Source organism: Cervus canadensis, chromosome 31 (genome assembly GCF_019320065.1).
Source record: "Cervus canadensis isolate Bull #8, Minnesota chromosome 31, ASM1932006v1, whole genome shotgun sequence".
NCBI lineage: Eukaryota > Metazoa > Chordata > Mammalia > Artiodactyla > Cervidae > Cervus > Cervus canadensis.
Window position 1 is genome coordinate 24,854,263 of NC_057416.1, and position 19,787 is coordinate 24,874,049.

The 19,787-nt window shown below is 39.9% G+C and overlaps 1 protein-coding gene across 1 annotated transcript in view; it reads right to left on the reverse strand.

The window, feature by feature from the left end:
* Positions 1 to 2,432: 2,432 nt before the first annotated feature.
* Positions 2,433 to 19,787, reverse strand: part of GSR (glutathione-disulfide reductase) — a 44,042-nt gene continuing 26,687 nt past the window's right edge. Inside the window, exons 7-13 of the mRNA XM_043454141.1 lie at positions 15,170 to 15,269; positions 13,365 to 13,451; positions 11,699 to 11,857; positions 8,848 to 8,959; positions 6,651 to 6,782; positions 5,690 to 5,823; positions 2,433 to 3,383 (exon numbers count right to left, since the gene is read on the reverse strand). Coding sequence (XP_043310076.1) covers positions 3,234 to 3,383; positions 5,690 to 5,823; positions 6,651 to 6,782; positions 8,848 to 8,959; positions 11,699 to 11,857; positions 13,365 to 13,451; positions 15,170 to 15,269 — 874 coding nt within the window. The 3' untranslated portion in view covers positions 2,433 to 3,233. The remainder of the gene's footprint in view (positions 3,384 to 5,689; positions 5,824 to 6,650; positions 6,783 to 8,847; positions 8,960 to 11,698; positions 11,858 to 13,364; positions 13,452 to 15,169; positions 15,270 to 19,787) is intronic.

Below are 19,787 nucleotides of genomic sequence, written 5' to 3' on the forward strand. Positions count from 1 at the left end.
ACAAATGTTTGCTTATACAACTTAAGGGGAATTGTTTGCATAAAATTTTTATGTAAAATCTAGATTTAACGCCAGTGCTACCTATCATCTAGCATTTTTGGAAACTTCTCCTAAGACATTAAATAGCACTTAAAGTACACTATATAAAATCTAGAAATGACTGTATACAATCATTCTTACCTTTAAAATGTTGACTTTGATCTTTATTGATGTTGTATCAATGGCAATGGCAAAAAAAGAGGGTATTTCTCAGAGTAGAGCATAATGGAAATCATTTTCTGTATCTACCTTTTTCCCTGGAGGTCAGATTCACACAAAAATTCATGAAAAGGTTGAAGGCTTGAAAATCCTGCCTACCCATTTTTCACAAAAAAGTTGAGGATTAAAATGTTATGGTTAGGGTTACAGGGCTCTTTTTAAATATAGATCTTAGTCTCAAAAATCACACAATCACTTACCTTTGTCCTTGTGCAGCCAAATTTGCTGTATAATATACCAGGAATATTACAAAACTGAAACTGAATACAGAAAATGATTGATACTAAGTAGAAAGTGACCTATACGAGGTGAACACAGAGTGTAGACCGCCTGATGTGACAAGGAATTATGGGAATACATATGCATTAGACTATGAAAGAAAAGTCTTCACAAAGGTGAAGCATTAGTCAAGCATTGTAAAATCAGTAGATTGCCATTAGTGTGTGTGATTACAGATGACCACAAATTTACCACTCTTCCCAATGATGGTTGAAGTCCAACTCACTCCCTCTTAAATCCTCTGTGACTTACTTAACTGATAAAACATAGCATTAGCGACATTCTAGAACTTCCAAGCTTAGGTCATAGGGCTTACAGTGCCTGTCTGGGAATCCTGGAACAATCTCTGGGAGCCCTGAGCTTCCATCCAAGTCTATCAACTTGGAGACGGCCATGCTAGAGAGGCCACACGTGGGCAGTTTGGTTGACAGCCCCAGCTGAGCCCAGCCTTTCAGTCAGTCATCCCTGTCCAAGTGTCTGACACACGGACGATTGTTTTAGACTCACTAAACCAGCCCATCTGCCATATGAACACCACCAATAGATTTTTATCAATATCAACAGTAGAATCATCCTTGCAAGCTCAGTCCTGCTCCAATTTCTGACCCACAAAATTGTGAAGTATAATAAAATGATTGCTAGGTTAAGCAACTGTTTTCAGGCAGTTTGTTATGTATCAATATATTACCAGATCATCAGGTTTAACAAGTGGGAAAGAACATTCAGCTAAAACATTCAGCTAACACACGCTCTTCAGCTCCAGTCAAGTTGAACTTTATCATTTCCCACATATACATGGTCATCTCTGCCCCACTGTACCTCCCACATCCTTTGACCTCCTCCACAATCCCAAATTCCAAATCCTACACACCTCTTTCTTTGTCTTCCCAGCAAACTGCTGGTTTCTGCTTCCTCTGAACTTGTATCCTTCCACCTCTCCAAAGCCTCACTAGGATGGCACTGTCCCTTTTCCCCACAAGAGTACAAATTTGTGTCTACTGTCCCAATTAATTAGGAGTGCCCCTCCCACTCCCCAAAGTGTCCCATTCTAGTCAATAAATTATACGGTCACTCCATGCTTAACACGCTGCTTTGAATCCCAGTTATTTGTGTAGAATTCTCCCTCTTATGCTAGACTATTTGGTCACTTGAAGAAACCAAGTACTACAGCTTTCCTCCCTACTGAGCACCTACACCACGCCGCCTCGTGTCTCTGAGCCTTCACTGGCAACCTGGGTGATCAGCTTGCAGGCTAGACTGAGCTGAGCACTAACGAGAAAGAAGGCTAACACTTGGAAAAGGTTACTTCCAGGCTGGTTTACTCTGCAACCAGAAAAAAGGCAGTGTAGCGGGCTCCCGAGATAAAAGGAAACCCACCAGGTCAGCAGAGCCCAGGACTGCAGGCCACGACCTTTTGGCTGGTGGAGGAGATAGGCAGTGATTATGTCAGTTCAGGTCCAGGTTTTTAGACCCTGTTTTCTCGACATGACAGATATATAACCTGGTTATTAGTGACAGTTTTCTTTTGTTGAGACTGGACCTACCTAATCTGTCAGTGCAGCGGCAACCTGGCCATGGCTAACCAGAAAGACATTCAGTAAAAGCTTAATGACAGAAGTCAGTAGCACTAAATCACTATGGAAAGCCATGGAAAAATGTAACCAGCTTACCTAACCTAGCTGGTAAAGGCTAATGGAAATAAAATGCTAAAAACTTATGATTTCTCAACCATTATATTCACTAAATGTTTCTATTATGTCTCTGGTCTTATAAAAGCAAAATCTCTTTTCTCCCCCATAAGGCCTTAACCCTACTTAACGTGGCTCACTTTGGCCATCTGACCCTTCAATCTGAAATATTCTTAGAAAATGAACTGTTACCCATTAACTCATAACAAATTTTATAAGAAGAAAAGACTGTGATTTTATTTTCAGATTTTTGGAAATAGTTTTCAAAAAAATAAAGTGACAAGAACACATACAAAAATTGCAACCATTCATTGAACTATGAGCTCTTAGCAGAGGAAAGGACTTTTGAAGTATTTGAGTCCCTCTCCTTCTGAAAGCCAGGATCACTTCTCAAATGCCCCTCACGCAAGCAGCCTCCTCAAACCTTTCCCAAATTTGATGAACTTCATCTCTTAAAAGTTAACAGGAATCATTTTAAATCATTTAGAACAAAAGGAAGAATAAAATACAGGAGGCATGCCTCTTAAGTTATATGTTTTTAGAGAAAACTCACATCCTTGAAACAGCTTTGCAATATGCAGAGCACAGTACTGGCTTCATAGAAAACGAAATGACTCTGTACTCGCATTCTTTAAACGTGAAGAGCAGCTGTCATCTTCCTCTATAAAAATTAGCAAGCAATATTCATTCAGGTACATTTGTTTAACTGTACTTCATATAGTTTTATACTTGGGATGAAGCTAAAACAAAACACAAAAACCAGCCAGCCCAGAGCTATTAATAAAACAAACAGTAATTACTGAGAGATGTGCCCAAGTGAAAAATCAATCCTGAATACCAAAACAAGTTTCTAATTACATAAATAAGCTGACTGAAAATTTCCACACCTGGAAGATTCTGATTACGATAAAGAAATACGTAAAATGGGAACAGTAAGTAAACGTGATGATTTGGTTCCTTTCTGAAGGTCTACTGGTCCAGCTGCCAGCCATATAAGTCTCTGGGTTCTCAACGAAGTGTGACCAGTTCTTCTGAAGAGGTAGGATGAATAGCAACCGTGTTGTCAAAGTCAGATTTTGTTGCTCCCATTTTCACTGCGACTGCAAAACCCTGCAGCATTTCATCACATCCAATTCCCTGCATGTGGATTCCAACCACCTGCAAAAGAAAAGAAAAAAATTTTGTACCTCCACAATTCCATGAGCCAATTCCTTGTGATAAATCTCCTTCTACGTGCGTGTGCACACGCACACACATATTTGTACACTAATGATTTTTTTTATTAGTCATGAGAGATACCTAGTATTTACAAGCCTCTAAAGAAACTTACATCTCTAATCCTGATATAGCATAAAGCAGCCTACATGGCCCTGCATAATTCTGCCCCAACCTCCCTCCACTGCCCACCTCACTCAGCTCTCCCAAAGGCTCTCCGCTTTCCAGCCTCACCAGCTTTCCTCCCAGCCTGAGTATTCACCACGCTCTCTGCTGATGGAACACAGGCTGTTCCCTCTGTCTGGACACTCTTTCCTCCCCTCTCGAGTGTTGAAGTCCTTTCATTCTTCAGACGGCTACACCTGCCTTTCTGACCAAGTTAAACCATCCATCATGTGAGCACTCAGCCCCAGTATTACTCCATCACGGTTCTATCACAACTGCAAAGTTGTATTACTTGGGGACTGGACAATTACAGTCCGTCTTTCCCTGCAGACACTGATCTCTAGATGGAGGGGACCCTGTCCACTTTTGCTTTCCACTCTATCCATCTGGCCTAGCACAGAGATAGCTCTTAGAGGCACTCAACCCACACGTGCTGGCTGACTGCACAGATGACCATCGAGAGGCATTTGTTTCAAATCACACTTTCCAATGAGGTTTATAAATATATTTAAAAACTAGTTAATGTTCATCTAAATATATTTAAAAATTAGTTAATGTTCATCTCCAGCAAATATTTTTAGGGTAAGTAGTTTGCTGAAAGACAAAGTTAGAGAATATAAAGTTTCACCACAAAAATATTGTGCTTCAAAACAAATCAGGAATATACTTAGTATAACTGAACAGTACACTTAAAGATGGTTAAGATGCAAATTTTATGTTACATATACATATTTTTAACAGTTGAGAAAAACTATATCTCAATGTAAGACAAAGAAATCCCAAATCATATACTGTATATATTCAACATGGCTAAATTTTTAGATACTGTGATCTAAACTGAATTCACAAACAGCTTCTGGTGATGGCATGAGTCTTAAGCTATTTCTGTTCATATCCCAGTTCTTAGCCTTTAGCTCACTATCAGGTAATGTTACCAAAAGAATGAATGATAAATGGTATAAAGAAATAACGGGTATGAAGAGGTAAGTAAGGACCTCACTGTTTCAATAACTAGACATCTCACGCTACTGAGAACATTCAGGGAAAGAAACAGCAACTTTTATTTTGCTGCCAAACTACTTACTTCTCTTCATACTGATTCTCTGCCTCTGTTAACTGTCAGTGACATTGATTTTTATAAGCCAGGGCCTGTCTTGTGGCTTTCAGTTTAAGGGACACTGATTCAGATACAAACTATGTCCTTTTTAATAAGAAAAGTTGGAAACTACATCTGAATCTTCAGGTATCACTTCTCACAGAGCCATGTTCCCAAGGCATATTGCTAAGTTCTACCTTAATATTTAACTCAATTTATAGAAAAGCCCAATAAGCTGACCTAATATCAAAACAAAACCCATTTTTAAAGTTATTAAAAAAAAAACAAAACACAAAACACCAAACTGTTCAACTTCAAACCAAAATCACAATGAAATACCACTTCACATCAATTAGGATGGTTACAATTAAAAAAAAAAACACAATAACAAGTGTTGGTGAAGGTAAAGAGGACCTGCAACCCTTGTATGTTGCTAAAGGGAACATAATACGGTGCAGTCACTTTGGAAAACAGTTTGGCAGTTCCTCAAAACGTTAAACCATAAAAGATAATTGATCATCTCAGAACATTTTACTAAATAAACTTCTTCCTCACTGATTGGTTACGTTAAATCTAAACTTCTTACATTAAATTCTTGCATTTACCAATACTTCTGAGTTGCCTATCTGTTCTGGCCTATTGGTCAATGACATCCTTTTCCCCTTATGTTTTTCTTTTTTGGGTCAAACCATGTAGCTTGCGGGATCTTAGTTCTGCAACCAGACTCCAACAGTGAAAGAGCCAAGTCTTAACTATTGGACTGCTAGGGAATTCCTCTCCACCTTACATTTTCAAAGCAGTGGAACCTTCTTTCTATGTGAAATATTATGAATAACTCCAATATAGAGAGACAGATAAAAGTGCGACTGTGCTGGCTGAACCAGAAAAAGCTTAATGATTGGGTCTCTTCCCTTCCTACCTGACGAAAACACCCCCCACCCCTGCCAATCTTGAAGACACTCTTTAGCTTACTGGACTTGGCCCATACCTTTTCCTCTTTGTTGGCACAAACCATTTTCATCACACATTTTGTTTTCCTTCTGGTAACTGCATGATACATTGGTGTAAAGGTGGTAGAATAAGTCTTCACATTTTCTTTTCCATATTTATAAATGGCTTCATCTGTAAGGCAGGGGGGGAAAAGCACCTATCAGAAACTGAAACAATTCCACTGAGCAGTCAGAGAGATGGCCAGAAATACATAACCTGAATCAAGTCATGAAGGAAAATTACTCTAAATGACAAGGAAGGACATTCTACAACATAAATGTCAATATCATGAAAGACAAAAGACAGGCTAAGGAATTCTGTCTCTTGACTAAAGGAAACCAAAGAGGTCTGAAAACTAAATATACTGTACTATTCTAGAATAAATCCAAGACTTGGGGGAAAATGATAAATATAAAATTATTTGAGGTAATTGGTGAAATTTGAGTAAGGTCTAAAGTTTAGATAATATTGCATGTATTTAAATATTCTCATTTGAAACTGCTCTGTAAGGCAACGGCCTTGTTCTTAGGAAATAGATACTGAAGTATGTGTGTGCAAACAGCGAGAAAATGATAAAGCAAAAACATGATCGGCAGACAGGAGTCCTCTGGTGTTTCTGCAACTCTTCTTTAAATTTGAAATTAGTTCAAACTAAAAAGCTTTAAAAAGTCAAGACAGATAAAATGGAGTGGGGAAAAGGAATTATACTTTCAAAGTAGTAACAACTGGAGAAGAAACTGGAGATATGATAAGAAGCTAACTACTGTGCTGGCCCAAAAGTTCATTCAGGTGTTTCTGTAACATCTTATGGAAAAATGTGAATGAATTTTTTAACCAACCCAATAAAAAGAAATATAATTTGGGGAGCTGAGATAGATTTAGTCAGCTGATAGACACCTAGCTAAAGTTAGCAGAGGAGGGGAAGAAACCATAAATGACCTTTGTTTTTAGCCACCTACCTTCTGTGAGTCCCACTGTCCCAATAGGGGGGTGGCTGAAGACCACTGTGGGGATATTGTCATAGTCTAATTTGGAATCTTCTTTGCACTCAAAAAGTCTATGGGCAAGTTTTCGGCCAGCAGCAATCGCAACTACAAAGATATTTTAAAATCAGTGTTTAGCTTATTGTTCATTTTAACATAGCAGAATTGTTCTACTAATCATTTATTCATCTGGCTTAACACACAAGTTTAAGTTTTTCATCAACGCTCATTACAATATCCAGTTCAATGTAATAAAGACCTATCGATGCCTAAGTTAACAATCCAAAACAACTTGCTTATACGAATTCTACACATTCCATTACAATCCCCCCACATCCAAGAAACACATTTGCAAGTTCGCAAACATCAGGCAGTTACCTATTTTTTTAATTAAGCTTTTTATGTCATATGGGAATATAGCTTATTAAGGGCTTCCCTGATGGCTCAGATGGTAAAGAATTCACCTGCAATGCAGGAGACCTGAGTTCGATCCCTGGGTTGGAAAGATCCCCTGGAGAAGGGAATGCCTTCAGTATTCTTGCCTGGAGAATTCCATGGCCAGAGGAGTCTGGCAGGGGTTGCAAAGAGTTGGACACGACTGGGCAACTAAGCCCACATGATAGCTGATTATCAATGTTGTGACAGTTTCAGATGGACAGCAAAGGGACTGAGCCACACATATACATATACATGTACCCTATTCTCTTCCAGTGGCAGTTACCTCTTAATGAGGATGTTAGCTTTTTGATACAATATTTACGGAGCAAACCATCTCAAGCATCTATTTCAAGCATCTTCAGTTCTACTTTACAATCAGCTACTTCACAGGAATATTTTAAGTGTCTTTTAAAAATTATTTTTATTTCTTATTAAGTTTTTAAAAAGTTTACCTTCCTTAGCCTGTTTTTATTCCTAACAGTCTTTTAGAACCCATGCCTGAGTTCAATATAAGCACTGGTTTTTAATTTTATTGACTTCAAATTGACAAAAAGTTTTTTTCCAAAGTAAGGCATCAGTAGGATATCGAAGAAATTTTCTTCACTTCGACAAAACATTTGGCTGTTCAATTATGTTATGAAGTCTTTGAAACTTTGCTTGTTTTGCTTTTGTTGAGAGAGCTTCCTAAAGGCGGTGAAAGGCTTTGGGTGTGTGACCAAGAAGTTTCCATTGCGAGTAAGAACTGGGCCATTGTGGAAAGGCTGGTGAGGCCCCAGAGGGGACAGAATGAAGCTGATGCAGGGATGCTGCTAACAGAAGCGGGTAGAGAGCCTAAAGCAACACCAGTTAACTCAGGCAACAGGCTGAAGCGTGGGATTCAGGGGATGGGGATCAATCTTAGTTTTATCAAGACTAAATAGTCAGGGCAGGATATTGGGAGATTGGGATTAACATATACACACTGCTATATATAAAACAGAAGGCAGAAAAGGGGACGACAGAGGATGAGATGGTTGGATGGCATCACCGACTTGATGAACATGAGTTTGAGCAAGCTCTAGGGGTTGGTGATGGACAGGGAAGCCTGGCGTGCTGCAGTTCGTGGGGCTGCAAAGAGTTGGACACGACTGAGCAACTGAACTGAACTGAATATACTGTAAAGCACGGGGAACTGTTCTCAGTACTCTGTAATGACCTATATGGAAAAAGAATCTGAAAAAGAACGTATATATGTATAACTGGTTCACTTTGCTGTATACCTGAAACTAATACAAAACTGTAAATCACTTACACCCCAATAAAAATGTTTTAAAAGACTAAATAGTATGTAAGAAATATATAAGATTAAAATATATATTTTCTTATAAAAATATAAGAAAGCCACTCCAAATCACTACTTCCCAAGGCCACTTCCTTCCACGAACACAACTCAGATTCTAATTTCCAGCACTGTTCAGAGGGTGACTGTATTATCGGTACAAAAGTTTCAGTCTTCGCTAAGCATTTTTAAAATCTTTTAATAAAGAAAATTGAATACTACTAAAAGCATTCTCCAAGTAAAAATGGAACTTATTCAGAAAATGTCAGGTACCCAACCAACATCCATTTCAAAACATTTTTATCATAAAGGCACCCATCTTTTTAACTTTGCTTGAGCTGATTTGACTTTAGAAAGCGCAACAGTTTTCTATAACACACAGAGCCTCCCTTACCCCCCCAAAAGAAGAAACATTACCTGGAGTAAGAAGAGCTTTTCCACACACATCCCCAACTGCATAGACACCTTTTACGGTAGTATTCTGGAATTCATCTACTATGATGTGACCTTTGTCATCAGTTTGAATCCCCTAAAATTGTAAAGGGACGTCAGGTTAAGTATTTGGCCCATCTAAAAAAAAAAACAGCTGACATCTCTGGATCCGCCTCACTCCAGGGACCTCTTCAGCCTGAATCTCTAAGAAACCACAAGACTCAACCACAGGATGAAAAGCATCCTTGCAAGTTGGCAAGTTGGGTATCTTTCATTGGACTTAAAAGGTAAGTATTTTATCCACTTTTGAGGAGTTTTAACAGGATTTGCCTTTGCGTTGTACGATTCAGTGGGCCAGGCAAGCCTGAGAAGGAATCACTCAGCTGTCAGACATGGAAACTGGCATCCCTGTGGAGTCCATCTAAGACAGTGATTTTCAATTTTTCCCTTGGAAGCACTGCTCCTGAAGCATGCTAACTCATACATCAGACGGGCATAGCCTGAAGCAGTAATCAAAAGCAGATTTCGTTGAAGTTTACAGTTTTATCTTTAAAAACCCAAGCAAAATTTGTATTCTACTCTAAAACATATCAATGCTGCCTTTAACCAAATTTTTTTGCCTATACGTCAAGTTGAATTTTTGCTTTTGTATTCTACTCTAAAACATATCAATGCTGCCTTTAACCAAATTTTTTTGCCTATACGTCAAGTTGAATTTTTGCTCCAAAAAGATGTGTGATGCTCATCTTGTAGTTTTGCAGATCCCAGGTGTATATATCCCCAGATGAGAAGTAGAGAGGCAGCAGGCTTAGGGAGAAGGTAGTGTAGTGGTGAAGCGTACAGCCTTTGGAACATGGAGATCTGGGCTGAAGTTCCAGCTCTGCCACTTGACTATTGATAGTTATGAGACCTCCCATTTATCAACAAACACTTGCACTTCTAAATGAGGCATTAATGTAGTCACTGTGGATACAGTGGTAAATAATACAGACATCTCTATTCCCTGCAGAGTTTACAAGCCTGGTGGACAATTTCTTATCTCTGTGCCCCTGGGCTCCTCATCCTTACCCCTAAAACAGTTGTTGGCAAGAATAAAGTAGGTTAGTATAGCACAGAGAACTCTCCTCAATACACTGCAATGACCTATATGAGAAAAGACTCTAACATAAAGAGTGGATATATGTATACGTAAAACTGATTTACTTTTCTGTACAGCAGAAACTAACACAAAATTGTAAATCAACTCTACGCCAATAAAGTTTTTTTTAAAGATCAAAGGAGGCTAGTACCACGTTGCCAAGACTTATGCAAAGTAATCATTCAATTTGCAGTCTAAAAATATATCAACACTGAACTGAGGGAAAATTTTTGCCTCATTTTTTAAAAATTCAGCAAATACAGTTGAAAATTGGACTTGCAATGTTTAGGTCTGAACAATGGCACAACATCTCCTGAAAGGTGAAAAACTGAATGAATAGCTTCATTAATATAAACAGATTACAAATTTTACTAAGTTTCACTGAATAATAAGATTAAAATCAAGTAAAACATGTCCCTGGATATTTTATTCTTTTTAATTATAAAAAATGCCTTTTAGTGAAATGAAAAAGAGATGGAACTTAAAACAGATACTAATATTATAATATAAACCAAACTGTCACACACTACTCAAGAGGCTCCATCAAATACATAGTGAAAGTCACTCAGTCGTGTCTGACTCTTTGCCACCCCATATAAACCTCCACCAAATATATAAAATATTCTATTTTTACTAGAAGAGTATAGCATATCACAACAATTATCATTATCCTCACCATCAGCAGCAGCTGATTAACATTTGTTGAGTTCATATTATAGGCCAGCTTCTAGGCAAGTTACTTTGCATGCACTTCCTCATTTACTTTCTCTCTAACCCAATGTGACAAGTACTATTTTTATTTCCATATTTCTATGAAGCAGTTGAAACTTAAACAGTAGCTAAGAGACTTGCCTAAGGCCAAGAAACTGGTATAAGGTTCAAAATTGGGTCAAACACTGGGACCCACACCCCAGGCTACTGTACCAGACTGTCTTTTAAAACTTAAAAGGACACGTAAGAATGAAGGCACTGGTGGGTCAGCTTCGCAGGCGCACCCATCCCTGGGTGCCACAATGCCCCGGACAAGTCACACACCCATCTATCACGATGAGAGCCGCAGGCGGGAAGGGATAATTATCCGGCTTTAAGGAGACAGGTATCAGAGGACAAAGGAAATCTGTGAGGAGGAGGCTAGTCAGGAAATAGCAAGACAATGACCTGATCTAGAGTGAGGACACTAGAAATGGAAAAAACAAAAAACTTTTTAAAACTTTCAAGGCAGAAGCAATGGGACTTGATGACAAATTAGACACATGAAATGAAAAGAATCGAACAGAACCCACTCAAGTTTTGGGGGGTCTGGGACTGGATTAGGGGAAACCACAGGACTACCAACTGATTCAAGAATGTTTTAGGCAAGAAGGGAGGTCAAAAAGCTCAAACTTCTGGTTACAACGTAAGTATTAGGGATGCAGTGTACGATGACTATAGACAACACTGCTGTGAAGAGTGTACGTAAATTCTGAGTTCTCAACGTACACAGAAAAAATTTTTCCTTTTTTCTTTCCTACTTTCTTTTTATTGTATCTGTATGAGAAGATGGATGTGAGCTGACCCTTCTGTGGTAATCATTTCACAATACACGTAAATCAAATCATCATGCTGTATTCACTAAACTTACACAGGGATATACATCAACTATTTTTCAATAAAACTGGGGTGAGGGGAAGAAGGTCATAGGCAGACTAGGTCACTTACCAGTTTGTTTAAATTCAGGCCCCTGGAGTTTGGGTCCCGCCCAATGGCCCAGAGCAGGCAGTCAACATCTGTAATAGTGGTGAAGGTGGGTTCCCTACCAGGAATCGAAGTAACCATGCAGAGTTCCAGGCCCGAAGAAGTTTTTTTAACTTCCCTGACCTATCGGCAAATACAAGTTATTAACTGGGGGTGTGGGGAATGGGAAGGAAAGCAAATAAACAAGAAACTAGAATTCTTCTTTTTTTTTTTTTTGAAACTAGAATTCTTAACATTTAAAAACTCTCCACTGAATCCTGCAAATGAGTCAGGATTCAGTGTGTGTGCTCAGTCATGTCTGACTCTTTGAGACCCCAAGGACTGTAGCTTGCCAGGCTCCTCTGTCTGTGGAATTTTCCAGGTAAGAATACTGGAGTGGGTTGCCATTTCCTTCTCTAGGGGATCTTCCTGACCCAGGGATCAAACCCGCATCTTCTGCTTGGCAGGCAGACTCTTTACCACTGAGTCACTTCTACTTCTGCCCAAAGGCCACCCACACTAGAACTCTCTGGAGCCAAGACAGTATCCTCAGTGACCCCAAATCAGACAGCCAGTGGCCAGAAATGTCAACTCATGCCAACACCCTAACACTTCAGCTTAAAAACAAAGTACTTTAAAGTGTACTTCAAAGCTGTGATAAAATTTTAAATCACAAATCTAAGCACAGTGATTTGTAGCTGGAGTTGGGGGAGGAAATGGGCTGTAGCAGCTTCATTAAGAATTTTCTAAACTGCACAATCCTTGCTTCTCCCAGGACACTCTTACCGATTGGGGAGGAGGGTAAGATTAGGTAAGGAGGGTGAAGGACATATAAAGTTTAGTGAGAGTCCGAAGGGGATTCTGATGTTGACTTTCACCACCAGTCCAGACTTCAGCATTTACAAAGCAACTTCAGATTTATTATTTTACTTATGATATGGCCTATGCTGAAAGGACAAAGCTTTGCAGGGGGGGAAATCATTTTTACAAGGCTCATACTCAGGGAAAAAAATATGACAAGTAGGTGATTCCCTGAGAATAAGATATATATATATACACACACACATATATATATACACAGTCACTTTGTCATTGTTTTCATCTACAAAACTCAATGATATGCTTTCAAAAGAGATTCCATAATAATATTTCCTGAAAAAAAGTATAAACCTGAAAAATAAGGATGTTCAATGAAGACTTTGGTTTTTTAAAAACATTTATTATTTTATCTATCATATATTTATCTAGTTGTTCTGGGTCTTAACTTGCGGCATGCAGGATCTTCGATCTTTATTGCGGCATGTGGGACCTAACTCCCTGACCAGGGATCGAAAGCAGGCCCTCTCTACTGGGAGTGTAGTCTTAGCCACTGGACCATCACGGAGATCCCCAATGATGACTTGGAGCACAAAAATTATAGTTTTAGTTCCAACTAAAGTAAATTCAACTACCAGATTCCTAATCTTTTATACCTTAGACTTCATTAAAACATCGATGTGAAATACAGTTTCTTAGGATAAAGAAAAGACTTGGAAGCACTCTAGAAAGGAATAAACCGACTGGGGTAGATGTAATTTGTGTTGATGAAACTAGTGGGGTGCAGGACAGATAGACGACCAGGGTGGCAAGCTCGCCCAGGGCTCAGCCGTACCTGGGAGTACTTCAGCACCTCAATGCCAGCATTCTCCAGCTCTTCAGTACAGTTGGAACTGATTATCGAATCAAAAGTTCTAAGCACCTGTGTACAGAGGCAGCCGAGGGATGGGTGGCAGGAAAGAATAAAACTTGATTAAGGATAACGCTACAAACCTGGGAGGAAATTTCAGTATCAATCCCCCTCTTTCTTCTTCATTCATGGCCACACTGTGAGTTTTTTTTTTTTTTTACTGTGAGTTTTTTTAAACCATTTTTAAAAACTAAAATATAGTTAATTTACAACATTGTACTAGTTTAGGTGTACAGTAGAGTGAGTCAGTTATACGTACACATTCCTCTTAAATATTTATTTGGCTCTTCTGCATCTTTCGTTGTACCAGGTGAACTGAGCTGCAGCATGTGGGATCCAGCCCCCTGACCAGGGATTGAACCCGGGCCCCCGGCACTGGGAGTGCATAGTCTTAGCCCCTGGACCACCAGGGAAGTCCCAGTGGTGAAAAACACATAATGTTAAATTTACCCATTTAACCATTTCTAAGGACACAGTTTGACAGTGTTATGCATATTTGCATTGCTGTGCAACCAGAATCTTCCCCCTTGCAAAACTGAGACTCTGGGGTGGGGGAGGGATAAATTAGTAGGCTGGGATTAACATATGCACACTACTTTATGCAAAACAGATAACCCACAAAGAGTGACTGTATAACACAGGGAACTACATGCAATATTGTGTAATAACCTATAAGGAAAGAAAATTTGAAGAATACATATACGTATGTATAACTGAATCATTGCTGAACACTTGAAACTAACATGATACTGTAAATCAACTATACTTCACTTAAAAAAAACAACTGAGACTCTGTACCCACTAGACAACTCCCCATTTCCTTTCCCCCAGTTCCTGGCAACGCCATTCCATTTTCTGTTTCTCTGAGCATAGGTACTCTAGATACCACATATAAGTGGAATCATATATTTACCTTTTTGTGATTGGCGTGTTTCATTTACCATAATGTCCTCAAGCTTCGTCATGTTGTAGCATGTGTCAGAATGTCCTTCCTTTTACAAGCTGAATAATATTCCATTTTGTGTGGATATACCATACCTTTGTTTATCTATTCATGTGTGATCAGACACTTGGGTTGCTTCTACCTCTTAGCTATCGTGAATAATGCTGTGACGAACATAGGTAAGCAAGTATCTTTGATGTTTCCTTTTAATGCAAAGAATGTACTAAATTTTGACTGAATGTTAATAATCCAATACTATCTGACCACATGAAATTGATTTTCTGAATAAGAAATTAACCTGGCAGTCTGCTCAATTTAACAATATTTATGTTTAAGACTGTATGCCTTATTAGGGCATCAGATACTACCCACTGCTTCATGACAGAAACACCAGCCAGGGTGCCCACTGTTCTCAACTAGCAGCTGGTGGCTGTGAAGAACATTGGTCCTAATCCTGCTTTCTATGCAGCTCCACGAGGAAGAGAATACACACTTTGCACCCTGTATTTACTGACAGCGTAAGAGGAAATGCTCCCTGTATTTTTTATTTTTTTGACTGCGCTGGGTTTCATTGTTGCACATGGGCTTTCTCTAGTTGTGGCGAGCAGGGGCTACTCTCTAGTTGTGAAGCACAGGCTTAGTTGACCCAAGGCATGTGGAATCTTCCCAGACCAGGGATCAAAAAACCCAGCCCCCTGCATTGGCAGGCAAGTTCTTAACCATTGAACTGCCAGGGAAGTCCTCCCTGTAAAATTTTTAAAAGATTAACATCAAGAACAGATTTTACCTTATCATGCCGTATCATTATTGATGTCTTAGAGCCCAGGGCAGACAGGATGCCAGCTATCTCCACAGCGATGTAACCAGCACCAACAATGACACTGCGGCTACAAGAGCAGAGGGTTAAGATCGGTAAATAAGCTCATTTTAGCATGAATGTAGATTTACAGAAAAGCTAAGTATATCCCTGCCCAGGTTTTCCTAACGTTAACATCTTATATTCACAGCAGTACTATTCAGAATAGGCAAGACATGGAAACAAACTAAACGTTCATCGACAGACCAATGGATAAAGAAAACGTGGTACACATATACAATGGAATACTACTCAGCCACAAAAAGAACGAAATGATGCCATTTGTAGCAACATGGATGCAACTAGAGGTTATCATACTAAGTGAAATAAGTCAGAAAGAGAAAAACAAAACCATGTGACATCACTTACATGTGAAATCTAAAATAAGACACAACTAAACTTATCGACAAAGCAGAAATAGACTCACAGAGGACAGCCTTGTGGCTGTGGAGGGGGAGGTTGAAGAAGGAATGGACTGGGAGTTTGGGGTTAGTAAATGTAGAGTGGATGGACACGGTCCTACTATATAGCACATGGAACTATATTCAATGTCCTGGGATAAGTCATAAAGAAAACCAATTCCAAAAACAATGTACATATTGTGTAATGGGTCACTTTGCTGTACAGTGGAAATTAACACAACATTGTAATTCAACTATACTTTAATTAAAAAAAAAATAAAGTTAACATCTTATAAACCGTGGTTTCCACAGGACTGGAAAAGGTCACTTTTCATTCCAATCCCAAAGAAGGGCAATGCCAAAGACTGTTCTAACTACTGCATAACCGCACTTATCTCACATGCTTAGCAAGGTAATTCTCAAAATCTTTCAAGCTAGGCTTCAACAGTAGGTGAACTGAGAATTTCCAGTTCTCAGTTGTAAAAGCTGGATTTAGAAAAGGCAGAGGAATCACAGATGAAATTGCCAACATATGCTAGATCACAGAAAAAGCAAGGGAATTCCAGAAAAACATCTACTTCTGCTTCACTGACTACACTAAAGCCTTTAACTGTGTGAATCAACAAACTGTGAAAAATTCTGAAAGAGATGGGAATACCAGACCACCTTTCCTGCCTCTTCAGAAGCCTGTATGCAGGTCAAGAAGCAACAGTTAGAACTGGACATACACCAACAGGCTGGTTCAAAATTAGGAAAGGAGTATGTCAGAGCTGTATATTGTCACCCTGCCTATTTAACATATGCAGAGTACATCATGTAAATACCAGGCTGGATGAAGCACAAGCTGGAATCAAGACTGCTGGGGGAAATATCAATAACCTGATATGCAGATGACACCACCCTTATGGCAGAAAGCAAAGAGGAACTAAAGAGCCTCTTGATGAAGATGAAAGAGGAGAGTGAAAAAGCTGGCTTAAAATTCAACATTGAAAAAAACTAAGATCATGGCATCCGGTCCCATCATGTCATGGCAAATAGATGGGGAAACAATGGAAACAGTGACAGATTTTCTTTTCTTGGGCTCCAAAATCACTGTGGATGGTGACTGCAGCCATGAAATTAAAAGACACTTGCACCTTGAAAGAAAAACTATGACAAACCTAGAGAGCATATTAAAAGTAGAGACATCGCTTCGCTGACAAAGATCCATCTAGTCAAAGCTATGGTTTTTTCCACTAGTCATGTACAGATGTGAAAGTTGGACCTTAAAAGAGTGGTCCAATAAGAATTGATGCTTTTGAACTGTGGTGTTGGAGAAGACTCCTGAGAGTCCCTTGGACTGCAAGGAGATCAAACCAGTCAATCCTAAAGGAAATCAACCCTGAATATTCATTGGAAGGACTGATGCTGAAGCTCCAATACTTTGGCCACCTGATGCAAAGAGCCAACTCAATGGAAGAGACCCAGATGCTGGCAAAGACTGAGAGCAAGAGGAGAAGGGGGCAATAGAGGATGAGATGTTTGACTCAACTGACAGGAGTTTGAGCAAACTTAGGAAGATAGTGAAGGACAGGGAAGCCTGGTGTGCTGCAGTCCATGGGGTTGCAAAGAGTCGGACATGAGTGAGTGAACAACAACAAATGATGGTACAACTGTCAAAACTGACTCTGGTACATTACTGTTGACCAAACTCTAGACTTTATTCAGATTTCATCTGTCTTTCCATTTATCTCCTTTTTCTGTCCAATTCAGGATAACATAGTCATCTTAAGCAGAAAATATCCTTCTGTAGAAGGAAAATATATTTTTAGGTGTTTAAAAAATTCCTTAGCTTTGTTTCTTCAGAGAGGAAATAAAAAGCCTCTGAAGCTAGAGATGATTCCTTATGCAATGATCTTCACACCTAAAACTAAAAGTGGCATAGTTCTCACCACTATTATTCCCCTCTAGCTCAGTATTTCTCCTTCATTGCTGTTAAATTCTATCAGTCTTTCCAAGATGATGAAAGGCCAATTTAAGCAAGCCATTTAACCTCTAGGATAGATCTGCAATGAAACTAGATGTCCTGAATAAATTCTGATCTAAGAAAGCAACTTAAACACTAGTTTGGACGAAGGTCTGAGTCCGTAACAGGGAAGCTAACCCCAGCCCCCAGCACTTACTTCCCCACTGCAGCCTACAGAAAAAGGGCCCCCTCGGCCCCTTTTGGGGTTTGAGTTCTCTCAAGCTTCAAACACGGTCGTACTACTAGTACAATGCTTGGCTAAGAAGTAAGCAGTCAGGGGAGAAGAAAGGAAACCTTTCTTTAGTATCTTCTACAGGTAAGGTGGGCTTCCTTTGTAGCTCAGTTGGTAAAGAATCTGCCTACAATGCAGGAGACCTGGGTTAGATCCCTGGGTTGGGAAGATCCTCTGAAGAAGGAAATGGCAACCTACTGCAGTATTCTCGCCTGGAGAATCCCATGGACTGTAGCCTGCCAGGCTCCTCTGTCCATGGGGTCACAAGAGTCAGACAAGAATTAGCAACTAAACCACCACCACCACCACCACAGGGAAGGCATCGTGCTGTGACTCCCAGCCCTTAGAGGGCTTCAGTCTGGAGGGAGGATGTGTCATGAACCTGCACGGCTGGGGGGAGGCTGGAGCACCGGTCCTGTGGAACACTGTGGGGCAGGGAGTTCTCCCTGCAATGGTATGATCAGAGGTGAGAACTCTCTTATACAATTCAGCGTACAAAGAGAGAAATGTCTAATTCAGAAACTAGGAAATAGCTCTTCTTCCCTTTCTAACGTCCCTTTTTCTTTTATATGTTGACTCATTCCTTTGGGTCTTTGCTCCTAATTCCCTCCTTTTTTCTCTCCATCTTCTTTCTTGCCCAAACATTTATTTAAGTCCTAGTTTTGTTAAGCGTTGCACTGGACGCCATGGGTAACAATCCCCACACTTGAGGAATTCTTGAGGGGAAACGTGCCCAGGGGTCCACTAAAGCACAGAGAACAACACTCAGTTCCTGCATGGGAGAGGGCACAGGAAATGCTCCTGAATCAAAGATGCATTCTCAGCAGAAACGATATACGAGAAACAGGTGAGAAATGACTTGGATTCTTCAGAGAGGAGACCAAAAATCTTCAAGGAGCTCAGTGTTCCCCTCTCAGCTCCCACAGGCCCGTCTTGTATACTTCTTACCACTAAAGTAACCACTGGAGACAATCTTTTCATTTGCTTTGGTTTAGAACAAAAAAAGGAATTTATTGATTCATGTAACCAAGAAGTTCTGGCTTCAGGTATGGCTGCATCTAGGTGCTCAGATGCTGCGGTCCCTTAAAGACGCTCAGCTTTGCACTTCATGCTGGCTTCATTCCCAGGCTCCACACTGTCATACAAAGACTGCCAGAGGAATGAAGACACAGTGGCATGGTCTTAACAAGCTGAAGCTCAAGCTGGGGAGTGGACATCCAGGTTTGTGGAGTCTTGAGTTAAAACACCAGTCTTCAGTAGATGAAAAACTCAGTAAGTTAGGTAAAAATTGTGAACCAAGGACCACCTCCACATTCTCCTTACTCTAAACGTCTGCAGGTCTTGGAGAGTCTCCAGGAGAGGAGCAGGGCAGCCACGGCTCACCCTGGGGACACAGACACTTTGGCTGCCACCCATGAGAGGCCTCCACCACGTGGAAACAGTCTTATATTCTGTTGGGTCCCCAGAGCTCTTCTCTTTCCCTCATTACAGCCCTCAGAACTCCCTGCCCCACAGTATTCCACAGGGTCTATGCTCCAGCCTACCCCCAACCATAAGCCCAATGAGGGCAAAGCTGGATCATACAGCCCAGAGCACGTGTTAACCTCACCTACAAAATTTGTTCCTTCTTTGATTATTCACTTACTTCCAACATAACAATGATAAAGGAGTCTTTAAAAAAGACAAAAATCATATACCCATTGTCATTTTCCTGTGTTTCCAGAGTCTTATTTATAACCTGCATATATTCATTTCTGAAACTTGCATTGCTACCTACGCAAGTTTCATAAATGGTTTAAAAATATGTAACGGACAGATATCTAGAATGAAGATTCTCTGAGTCTAGACTGAATTATATCATTTAAACACGATGAGTCAACACTGATGAAAGAAATCAAAGAGGACACAAAC